The sequence below is a fragment of the Chelonia mydas genome, chromosome 1 (genome assembly GCF_015237465.2).
Source record: "Chelonia mydas isolate rCheMyd1 chromosome 1, rCheMyd1.pri.v2, whole genome shotgun sequence".
NCBI lineage: Eukaryota > Metazoa > Chordata > Testudines > Cheloniidae > Chelonia > Chelonia mydas.
Window position 1 is genome coordinate 94,895,997 of NC_057849.1, and position 12,488 is coordinate 94,908,484.

Sequence of the window (12,488 nt, forward strand, 5' to 3'; positions counted from 1 at the left end):
ACAGTTTGAATTCTACCTGAAATAGATATGTAAAAGGCTTACCTGGAACAGAACTATGTACATTTAACAGTCAAGAGACCCAGCAAATGGAAGGCTAATTCCCTCCCACACTTTACTTAAACACTAAGTCATAAATTTGATTGCTAACAATAAGGTACACTGACACATTTTTACTCATCTGAAAGTAAATGGACCAGCCAATGTTACATAATTGTTAAAACAAAACAGCAACAGACGTTAAGAAAAAAATGGAACAATGATTTATTGGTTAAATCTAACCTGTATTATTTAGCTTAACTATTTTTTTAAAAGAGTACAATATGGATTTAATGGCATTGAGAGAAGTTACTAGAACATGAACATACCAGTACCAGTTGTCCTGTTCAACAACTTACACAGGTTTTCATTTTGATTTCTGACACTGACATTTGAGACATATAGCTGGTATTGTCCTGTCAAAACATGTCATACAGTATAATCCGCATTCTCCTAGATGCCAAGCATTTTTGTGTGCATTCAAAAAGCTACAGTATCAAATTAATTCTGGTAAGTAAAGTATACTAGTTGAGGGTCTGATAAAGCAAGATCTGTCTAGCTTTCATGCCAGTGAGCCTGCAGAAGCCAAAAACTTTGGATTCTTCTCTCAAATATACCATAGAAGCATTTTTGGCTGAAATGATCTAGAGCCACATTATACCCTTGATCCATGCACATGATTCTCTTGAATATTGATGGAAATTATGGGCATAGATTCACAGTACAATATGGCCAGATGCCTGCACTTTTGTAGTATGTTTAAAAACTCCAGCATATCACACACAGTACGCATGATTCTCTTCTTATCTTGTTGTACACCAAAGACATACATCCATGCAAGGCCATAGAATTGCACCACTGTAAAACAGGGTTAGGTGAGATTAGACTCAGCCCAATAAAAGGGCCCGAATGTGAGACCCTTATGTTAAATAGCACCATATCAAATGTCGTCCTATTGAATTTAATGGGAGTAATTGTGGAGTAAGGTGCTACTCATCAAGAGAAAGGGTGTCAGAATCTGCCCAAGCAGTATTTCATTTTGGAACTTCATGATAACAATAAAAGAGTGTTACTAGGAGCCAGATGCCACACCTGTGTAGATGGGCAAATGAGAACCAAATGCAGCGGAAATGGATCATTTCTGCTGTCAGGTGGCCCATACCACAAAGAACCCACATACGGGGATGCCACAACCCTTTGAATGTCACAGAGCAGAGTTCTGTAGCAGCTGGTCTCTATTTTGAACCTTGGCATAAGTGGGTGTGGAGGGATGGCTGGCAGGACTCATCCACAATCTCCTCTTCTCCTTCAGCAAACCCTGTTGCATGAAAGCTACTACAGGTTGGGAGTGAAGACTCTGTTCTTCAGCCTTGCCAGTATTGGACTGGGTTTCTGCATAGGGAAAGCTCTTCTACTCAGCCTTTCTTCTGTGGCAAAGAGTATGACCATAATTATCTTACTTGTGGACAGAGCGGAATTTTGCATTTAAATCAGATTTTTGCTGGTATTGCTGCTTGAAATAAGATTAACAGTTTGAATTTCCCTTAATTTAGTCACTTCCTTCACTGGGAAAATAATATCTATCATATTATATAACAATTATATTCTACAGGATTTTAAAAATCACAACTTTCTTTTCCATATTTCTTCATTATTTGCTGCTCTTCAGTCGACGAAAGGGAAAACACCATTTAAAATGTAAGGTGAATAACCTTAGACTGCACTGAACCTCAAATTGTAAATATCTCTATCAAAAGCAAAGAACTGGAAGTAGCAAAGCACTTGCTTAATTTTTGAAGCATGCGAATAGTGCTACATGCTTAAGTTCTTTACTGGATCAGGACCTAACTTATGAACACACAATACAGATCTTTCCTTAAATTCTTCTCAATATCAGTAAGGACATTCAAAATTACAAGTGATACTTTTCTACCCATGAGAGCTGAAATGGCAATTTCACAAAGGTTCAATTAAACAGAATTCCTGATGCAAAATTTTTAAATGCATTAATTTAAAACAGTAAAATAAAGTATATTTAATGAATTTGCTGTGTACCCTGCAGGTGGAGATTTGGCTTGAATTGTATTAAGGCACAATAAATGCAAATAATGTACACATTTTCACAATGTGTTTTGCAGAAGATAACTTTCTGCTACATAGTGTTTACTGATGACAAGTCTTTCAATAAGTATTTCCTCTAGTTATTTTAATACTTTTTTCTTTGATTACCTGGATAAAAAGAGGAATGTATATTCAATTATTTAAATATTGGGGCAGTGCAAAATATAAGCAAAATGCGACCATTTTCTTCTAAAATACAGTAGATTGATACTGATTTTCAGCATTTGGATCTCAGCAAAGGAAAACTGAAATTTTTAGATTAATTTCAGCACACCATACCTGTATTACATTTTAATTTAAAAATTAATATTTATAACAGTATGTTCACTTATTTCTATAAAAATGTATTTTTGGTTGGTTCAGTTCTTGTTTCTGCCAGTTTGTAAAACTGCTTTAAAAAGATGGCTTATATAAAAAGTACTGCATTAGAAGATGGTGTGTTATATTATCAAAACTGCGGTAAGACAAAGTTGTCATTTTAAAGTGACACTAAACAAACTGATTTTACATGCTTTCCAAATGGGAAAACAGAGAAACTCCAGGTTTTGTAATAATCTCTAAAACTGCACCCCAGAATTGTTAGATGCCTTGCACCTGTGATTTAAAAATGAAAGTCTCCACAATGTAACTTTAAAAAACAAACAACAACCTAGGTCTGCCTAATTCCTTTAGTAATGGAAATTTATTTAGATGGAAATGATAAATGTATTGCACTGAAATTAAAGAGCTAGACAGATGAAACATTTCTCTTAACATTGAATATGATTGTTGTCTAGTGCAAAAAGCTCCCCTCTAAACACTGTCAGTCATCCAGTTTAGATGGTTTCAGGTTTGCATTCTACAGAAAGCAATCATGTCTACGCTGGATCACAGTGCAGTTTCATAAATGATTAATCCTGAGGCAGCATCTTTTGAAGAATCTGTGACAATTTGACCATTCTGAATAACTTCTGGGTAATTTTTACTGAAGTAGACCTAGAAAAAGAAAACATACATACACTGATTAAACATTTTTTAGTTTCAAAAGACATAGTTCTCCAGATTAATGCAATGTAAGCACAGAAATTAATTTCCATCAGGAAACTGAACAGGAACTTTAGTTTAACAAAATTCAAGACATAGCTCCTTATTCACTGAGGAATTAGTAAAATTACTCTCCGATCTTTCTCTCTGATCAGAATAAAGTGTAACTGAATCCTCACATGACCTGTAGATCCATTCAAGTTCTGATAATTCAGATCAATAGATATAGTTTATCACTTTGCATTAAACAGATAAGTAAAATTATTTTACTGGCTCAAAACATGGAGATAAATTAAAAACAGGATGACAAAGAGGCTGGGAAATCTAGAGTCCGCACAAGGGTTTCTCATTTTCACACATAAAATGAACACAATGGATCTGGATGTTAATATCAGGTTGTAATCCTTATATTTTACAAACTATGACTGACAACCATTGAAACTTCACAGTATATGTATGAAATATCCCAGCGTTTAATTTGTGCTGCAGGGCAGTTATAGGGCCTATAGAAATGTGATCTCTGGATAGTGTACCACAACAATGAAAGGAGAAGCAAAAGCCTTAACAATGACTCAACCAAGCAACTTCTCTAAAATGTAAGATGATACCAAATAATAGGACAGTTCTTTGCCAAGCCTTTGAGTTCTTGAATTCTACCAATTTCTAGCTGAACTAGAAGAGATACAGGTTTCCTGATAAATGTATAATCAGAACATAAAGGAAATGAAATGCTGTCAAGTTTCACTGTTCCACAATCATCAGTTTTTAGTAGCTGTATCATATCTCTGTTCCTTGACAGATGCGCATTACAAAATGAAATAATGTCAAGACTTGTGTGCTCTTATCTGAAAATGTGTTTGGGTGAAAAAGGACTTCAAATGTAATTTTTTCAAAGAAGAATGTGAAAAGTTTTGTTTGAGTCTTTAAAAAACAGAAAATATGCGATCTTTCTGAGGCTGACATGTGTCATAAGTTAGGTCTCATATTCATGCTGTCCTGAATACGGCTTGTGAAACATTTCTCCTATTTATATTTTGGGGGCACTGTCAACAAAGTTAGCTTTGCCTGATAATTATGTTCTTTTCATATCTGAATAAATGTATAGGACATAGCTATATTATACAAAACCTCCTATATGTATGAATGTCTCCCTTTGTGTACACACACACACTAACGCAGTGTATTTGTACAATTTCCAAAGAATATTAAGGTTATGATTTGAATCAACAAAAGGACTGGAAGTCAAGTATTCTCCAGTAACCAGCCATAATGGGGTGCACAAGGGGAAAAGTAATCTAGTGCCTGGCTGCATCTACATATTGGAGGTTGAAGCCTTGGTAGTTCACTTCCATCATTTTACTGATTTAAGACATAATTTTAACATATTTTTACTGGAGCTTTTGACAGTGAATTTTCTTAAGAAAAGGTAATAGAAAACCTCAGCACATTACCGGGGATACAATGAAATGGCAGTAGTTTTTTCAACCATCTCACTGTACGTGTACGGGAATCCTTCACCCGGGGCCTGACATCGCAAGATGCGGAATGCCCACAGTTCAAGTGTGTAAGGTGCTTAGAGCCTCACATAAGGCAGGTCTTCCACTAACATTAACAGGACAGTAATGACATTAAAACATCTATACAGTAATGACTGTGCATGCATAATAGCTGATATTTAAATATATATTTGTAAGCAAAAATCTTTTATCAATGTATCCAAAGGCTGTTAATATAATAACTGCCCACTCCTGGTGCCACTGAAGTTAAGAGCAAAGCTTCCCTTGACATCAGGATTGGAGTCCAAATGGTAAATTTTGTTTATCTGAATAAATCATTGTTGAGTGTGCAGCAGTGGGGTAAAATAAGCTAAACTCAATGAACATGTTGTTCTGTCCAACAAGTATTTCTCTTTTTCTTATGATGATCTCCTAACAGCTCCTTTTAAAATGAACATAGATAACAATAGGGCTCAATCTTGCAGAGTGGCTTTGAGGTGGCTGAGCAGTGTCACACAGCATTCAGACTCATAAGCAATTCTGAGCATGCTCAGCAGGATGGACTTTGAGCTGCATCATACTAAGCCAGGGTTGCTACCTTTCATATTTGCAGAAAAATAATAAGAAATGCTAAGTGGCTGAAATGGGCAGAATTCTCTGACTGGTTTATGAATGTTATAATTCTTGACATCTGATTTGTGTCCATTTATTCTTTTACGTAGAGACTGTCCAGTTTGCCCAATGTACATGGCAGAGGGGCATTGCTGGCACATGATGGCATATATCACATTGGTAGATGTGCAGGTGAACGAGCCTCTGATAGTGTGGCTGATGTGATTAGGCCCTATGATGGTGTCCCCTGATTGACTCCTTTTCTTTTTGCGAGTTCAGACTAACACGGCTGCTACTCTGAAACCTGTCATTATGCAAGGCACTGCATTTAGCCGTATGGAGTGGAAATCTATCAACTTCATGAAAACACTCGTACAGATACAGACAGACATCATCTTCCTTTCCAAATGCAAATAGATGGACATCATACCAAAAGGACTGAAGGTAAAAACTCCATTACAATCTACATACCACACAGACTATGCTGACAGCTTGTGTCACACGCTCTCAAAGAAACTGCGGAACCACCTGATCAACATCCTCTACAGCAAACAGGGAAAGATTAAGAATGAGCTCTCATAAAAAACCAACCTTCCACACAAACTTCCTCGTGGCTGGACTTTATTAAAACTAGACAAGCCATTTACAACACACACTTTGCTTCTCTACAAAAGAAAAAGGACACTAAATTATCTAAACTACTACTTGCCACAAGGGGCCACAGCAATGGTTCCCTTAACCCACCCAGCAATATTGTTAATCTATCCAACTATACTCTTAACCCAGCAGAAGAATCTATCCTATCTCGGGGCCTCTCCTTCTGCCCCTCCACCCCCACGAACATGATACAGTTCTGTGGTGACCTAGAATCCTATTTTCGACGTCTCCGACTCAAGGAATATTTCCAACACACCTCTGAACAACATGCTAATCCACAGAGACCTTCCTACCAACACTACAAAAAGAAGGATTCTAGGTGGACTCCTCCTGAAGGTCGAAACAGCAGACTGGACTTCTACATAGAGTGCTTCCGCCGACGTGCATGGGCTGAAATTGTGGAAAAGCAGCATCACTTGCCCCATAACCTCAGCCGTGCAGAACACAATGCCATCCACAGCCTCAGAAACAACTCTGACATCATAATCAAAAAGGCTGACAAAGGAGGCGCTGTTGTCATCATGAATAGGTCGGAATATGAAGAAGAGGCTGCTCGGCAGCTCTCCAACACCACTTTCTACAAGCCATTACCCTCTGATCCCACTGAGGGTTACCAAAAGAAACTACAGCATTTGCTCAAGAAACTCCCTGAAAAAGCACAAGAACAAATCCGCATAGGCGCACCCCTGGAACCCCGACCTGGGGTATTCTATCTGCTACCCAAGATCCATAAACCTGGAAATCCTGGGCGCCCCATCATCTCAGGCATTGGCACCCTGACTGCAGGATTGTCTGGCTATGTAGACTCCCTCCTCAGGCCCTACGCTACCAGCACTCCCAGCTATCTTCGAGACACCACTGACTTCCTGAAGAAACTACAATCCATTGGAGATCTTCCTGAAAACACCATCCTGCCACTATGGATGTAGAAGCCCTCTACACCAACATTCCACACGAAGATGGACTACAAGCCATCAGGAACAGTATCCCCGATAATGTCACGGCAAACCTGGTGGCTGAACTTTGTCACTTTGTCCTCATCCATAACTATTTCACATTTGGGGACAACGTATACCTTCAAATCAGCGGCACTGCTATGGGTACCCGCATGGCCCCACAGTATGCCAACATTTTTATGGCTGACTTAGAACAACGCTTCCTCAGCTCTCATCCCCTAATGCCCCTACTCTACTTGCGCTATATTGATGACATCTTCATCATCTGGACCCATGGAAAAGAAGCCCTTGAGGAATTCCACCAGGATTTCAACAATTTCCATCCCATCATCAACCTCTGCCTGGACCAGTCCACACAAGAGATCCACTTCCTGGACACTACAGTGCTAATAAACGATGGTCACATAAATACCACCCTATACCGGAAACCTGCTGACCGCTATTCCTACCCATGCCTCCAGCTTTCACCCAGACCACACCACACGATCCATTGTCTACAGCCAAGCTCTACAATACAACCGTATTTGCTCCAAACCCTCAGACAGAGACAAACACCTACAAGATCTCTATCAAGCCTTCTTACAACTACAATACCCACCGCTGAAGTGAAGAAACAGATTGAAAGAGCCAGAAGAGTACCCAGAAGTCACTTACTACAGACAGGACAGACCCAACAAAGAAAGTAACAGAACGCCACTAGCCATCCCCTTCAGCCCCCAACTAAAACCTCTCCAACGCATTATCAAGGATCTACAACCTATCCTGAAGGACGACCCATCACTCTCACAAATCTTGGGAGACAGGCCAGTCCTTGCCTACAGACAGATCCCAACCTGAAGCAAATACTCACCAGCAACCACATACCACACAACAGAACCACTAACCCAGGAACCTATCTTGCAACAAAGCCCGTTGCCAACTGTGCCCACATATCTATTCAGGGGACACCATCATAGGGCCTAATAACATCAGCCACACTATCAGAGGCTCATTCACCTGCACATCCACCAATGTGATATATGCCATCATGTGCCAGCAATGCCCCTCTGCCATGTACATTGGCCAAACTGGACAGTCTCTACGTAAAAGAATAAATGGACACAAATCAGATGTCAAGAATTATAACATTCATAAACCACTTGGAGAACACTTTAATCTCTCTGCTCGCTCAATTTCTGATCTCAAAGTGACTATCCTTCAACAAAAAAACTTCAAAAACAGACTCCAATGAGAGACTGCTGAATTGGAATTAATTTGCAAATTGGATACAATTAACTTAGGCTTAAATAGAGACTGGGAGTGGTTGAGTCATTATACTAAGTAAAACTATTTCCCCTTGTTTATTCCTCCCTCTCCTCCCCCCGGCACTGTTCCTCAGACGTTCTTGTTAACTCCTGGAAATGTGCTGGAAATGGCCCACCTTGATTATCACTTCAAAAGGTTTTCTCTTCCCCCACCCCACTCTCCTGCTGGTAATAGCTCATCTTAAGTGATCACTCATCTTACAATGTGTATTTTTTCATGGTCTGTGTGTATATAAAATCTCCTCACTGTACTTTCCACTTTATGCATCCGATGAAGTGAGCTGTAGCTCACGAAAGCTTATGCTCAAATAAATTGGTTAGTCTCTAAGGTGCCACAAGGACTCCTTTTCTTTTTGCGAATACAGACTAACACGGCTTCTACTCTGAAACATAGCAAAGAGACTGTGATAAAGGACAAGAAAGAATATTGGGATGTGGAGCTGAAGGGGTGGGGGATTGGGACAAGGATAGGCTGGTGGGGTCAGGGGCAGAAGTGTCTGTAGCCACTAAAGTCCCCTCAGAATCTAGAATAGAAACCAGGATTCCAGAATCAATATTCCTCTCTACTCAGCAAATAGCTGTATAACCAACTGGCAAAATTTTTACTACATTTACCTCCCGTGGCTGGCCCACACAGATGACAACCTACTACTGAGATCGGCTACTCCTTTAGCTCAAGTAGCAGAGGTCTGAGTGGTGGATATAAAGATTCAGATTGAGCAGGGGGTTGGATTAGATGACCTCCTGAGGTCTCTTCCAACCCTAATCTCCTATCATTCTATGATTCTGGAACAGTTGAACCACTATGTAGGAGACCATATAATTTCATGTGATGGAATTTGGTTTTTCAGGTTGCTTTTTTAAAAATCCAGGAAGTTACATACAAAAAACTACTTTACTATTAAGATTGCAAAGTCAAGCAGTCAGAAATTAGGAAATATCACAATAAAGTTGCCTGTGCATTCTTATTTCTCTCCCTTGGTCATATGCATTATAGTACGCTCTTTAATTACATGATCACCTACTGTTTGTTCATAGGACCCTTGCATCATTTAGTGCACAAGATGGGCCTGTTCTGAGAATAAAGCAGGGCTGAGTACTGAAGGAGGCTGTTGTCTGAGGACTCCTGCCTTGTTTGTTGCAGAAGTTGGAAGGTGTATAACGAATAAGGCAGGTATTGCAGAAAAAGAGGAGAGTCTCATGGTTAAGACAGTTGACTACCAATCTGGAGAATGGGATTCTATCCCTTCCTCTACCACAGAGATCCTATGTCAGGGGTGGGCAAACTACGGCCCGGGAGCCACATCCGGCCCATCAAACGTTTTAATCTGGCCCTCAAGCTCCCGCTGGGGAGCACGATCCAGGGCTTTCCCCTCTCTGGTGCTCCGGCCAGGGAGCGGAGTCATGGGCTTGCCCCACTCCGTGCATGGCTCCGCGCGGCTCCTGGAAGCAGTGGCATATGTGCCCCCTGCCCCCAGTTCCTACACGTAGGGGCAGCCAGGTGGTTCTGCACACTGCCCCCGCCCCACACGCTGCCTCCGCAGCTCCTATTGGCTGGGAACCATGGCCAATGGGAGCTGCAGGGGTGGAACCTGTGGACGAGGCAGTGCGCAGAGCTGCCTGGCCACCCCTCCATGTGGAAAGCCAGAGTGGGACATGCCGCTGCTTCCAGGAGCTGCTTGAGGTAAGTGCCACCCAGAGCCTGCACCCCTGACCCCCTCCCACACCCCTAAACCTCTGCCCCAGCCCCGATCCCCCTCCCACCATCCAAACCCCTCGGTCCCAGCCTGGAGCACCCTCCTGCAATCCCAACCCCTCATCCCAAGCCCCACCCAGAGCCTGAAACCCCAGCCGGAACTGTAGCCCCCTCCCCCCGCACCCCAATCTCCTGCTCCAGACTGGAGCCTCCTCCTGCACCCTGAACTCCTCATTTCTGGCCCCAGCCCAGAGCCCACACCCCCAGCCAAAGCCCTTACCCCCTCCCACACCCCTACCCCCAATTTCGTGAGCATTCATGGCCCGATATACAATTTCCATACCCAGATGTGGCCCTCGGGTCAAAAAGTTTGCCCATCCCTGTCCTATGTGATGCTGAGCAAATCACTTAAACCAAATTTGAGAGAACTAGAGTTTGATTTGTAGTCAGGCTAAGCATTCACAGCTGCAACAGAAATCAGTGGGAGCTGTATTCAGAACAAAAAGTGTTATAAAATGCTAAATTATCTAAAAAATCAGGACACAGGTATATCAAATTGGGCACCCCAAATTAGTACATACTTGATCTTAATGTCTCTGTGTCTCAGCTCCCCATCTGTATAGTAGGGATAATACTACCCCCTCATCTCAGAAGGGTGTTGTGAAAATAAATCACTTAATGTTTGTGAAACACTCAGATGCTGTAATGTTAAGAGTCATAAAAAAGCTCATGAGGAAATTTATAATTCTTTATTCAGAGCTGGTTTGAATAGTGTGCAATAAATAAGGCCTGGGACCATACAATGAACAATGAAGAGAAAGCAAAATATTGAATACCCACTCATTCAATGAGCACCATTCATCTTGTGCACTGAGCAAGGAAAAGATAATATGTGATCATATAACTAACATTTGTGTCATAAGGGGGTCAAATGTAGGTCGCATGGGCAACCTTAATTTTGTCATTTTCTAACTTCTGAGTGCTTGACCTCACAACCTTAACGTTCTTTCACGTTCATTTTTTTGTGAATGATGTATATCTATAACACACACTATACTATTTATACATGCATATGTGCACAAACACATACAGATGCAAACAATCCCAAGCATAATCTTTCAACTCAGGATATATATCATTTTGAGCTCTGGATGTATATTATTTTATATCCCAGTAATAAAGCACTGAATATAAGGGTTTAGAATTGAAAAGCTGATAGACCATTAACTACAGGAGTGGATGGGGCCTGCTCTAATACTGAATATGCTAACATGTGAAAAATAAGACTATAGAGACAAACTTAATTACAACTTCTTTTAAAACTACCTGTTTTGCTGTTTCAATCAGAGCAGAAGCTTCAGCCTTGCCCACTTGTTGCACCATCTTGTAGAACAGGCTCTCTTTTTCTTGTAGCAAAATGTATGGCTCATTATATTCTTTCAGTCTTCCTGCATCTAAAACCTGTTAATGAGCAGCAACACACCTATTAACACATGAAATTCTGAAACAACATATTATAGGTAATTCACTACAATAGTAGGGCTGGTAGGTGGGTTTTTTTAGACTGTATTCTTTGATTAAATGTTAAAATGCATTATATGGATTGAAGGTTGGATATTCTAATATCCTTTCAGTGGGCGCATGGTATATTTTCTGTTTCTAGACCAGGGAAGATACCTACCCTGACTCTATTCTTTACTCGTAATAAAGATGAGGTACTATTAGAGATAGAGGTGTCAAAAGAAGAAGTGCTAGAACAAATTCATAAATTAAAAAGCAATAAGTCGTTAGGCCAGCAGTACACACTCAAGAATTTTGGAAAAAAATTAAGAGTAAAGTCGGTGAGCTGCTAGGAAAAATGTGCAGGCTCTCGTTACAATCAGCCACTCTGCTAAAGAACTAGAAGGTAGCAAATATTGTACATATATACATTTAAAAGATACTGACTGGGTGATCTCAGAAATTACAGACTATGAAGTCTTACTACTTTCCTTGGTAATTTGATCAAAATGATAATTAAAAATAGAATTATAAAGCACTTAGTAAATCATGATAAATTAGGATCTAACCACCTTGGCTTTTGCAAAGGAAAATTATGCCTCACAAATTTATTAGAATTCATAGAATCATAGAATATCAGGGTTGGAAGGGACCTCAGGAGGTCATCTAGTCCAACCCCCTGCTCAAAGCAGGACCAATCCCCAACTAAATCATCCCAGCCAGGGCTTTGCCAAGACTGACCTTAAAAACTTCTAAGGAAGGAGATTCCACCACTTCCCTAGGTAACGCATTTCAGTGTTTCACCACCCTCCTAGTGAAAAAGTTTTTCCTAATATCCAACCTAAACCTCCCCCACTGCAACTTGAGACCATTACTCCTCGTTCTGTCATCTGCTACCACTGAGAACAGTCTAGATCCATCCTCTTTGGAACCCCCTCTCAGGTAGTTGAAAGCAGCTATCAAATCCCCCCTCATTCTTCTCTTCTGCAGACTAAACAATCCCAGTTCCCTCAGCATCTCCTCGTAAGTCATGTGTTCCAGTCCCCTAATCATTTTTGTTGCCCTCCGCTGGACTCTTTCCAATTTT

The 12,488-nt window shown here is 40.6% G+C and overlaps 1 protein-coding gene across 4 annotated transcripts in view; it reads right to left on the reverse strand.

The window, feature by feature from the left end:
• Window positions 1-237: 237 nt before the first annotated feature.
• ABCC4 (ATP binding cassette subfamily C member 4) overlaps window positions 238-12,488 on the reverse strand; it is a 209,407-nt gene continuing 197,156 nt past the window's right edge. For 3 of the 4 annotated variants that reach the window (XM_037895822.2, XM_037895831.2, XM_043534656.1), the window contains 2 exons: window positions 11,228-11,362; window positions 238-3,132 (listed from right to left, as the gene is read on the reverse strand). In XM_037895822.2, the coding sequence (XP_037751750.1) occupies window positions 3,025-3,132; window positions 11,228-11,362 (243 nt within the window). In that variant the 3' untranslated portion in view covers window positions 238-3,024. Of the gene's footprint in view, window positions 3,133-11,227; window positions 11,363-12,488 lie in introns of those variants that run through there. The other variant, XM_043534629.1, reaches the window with a different exon arrangement.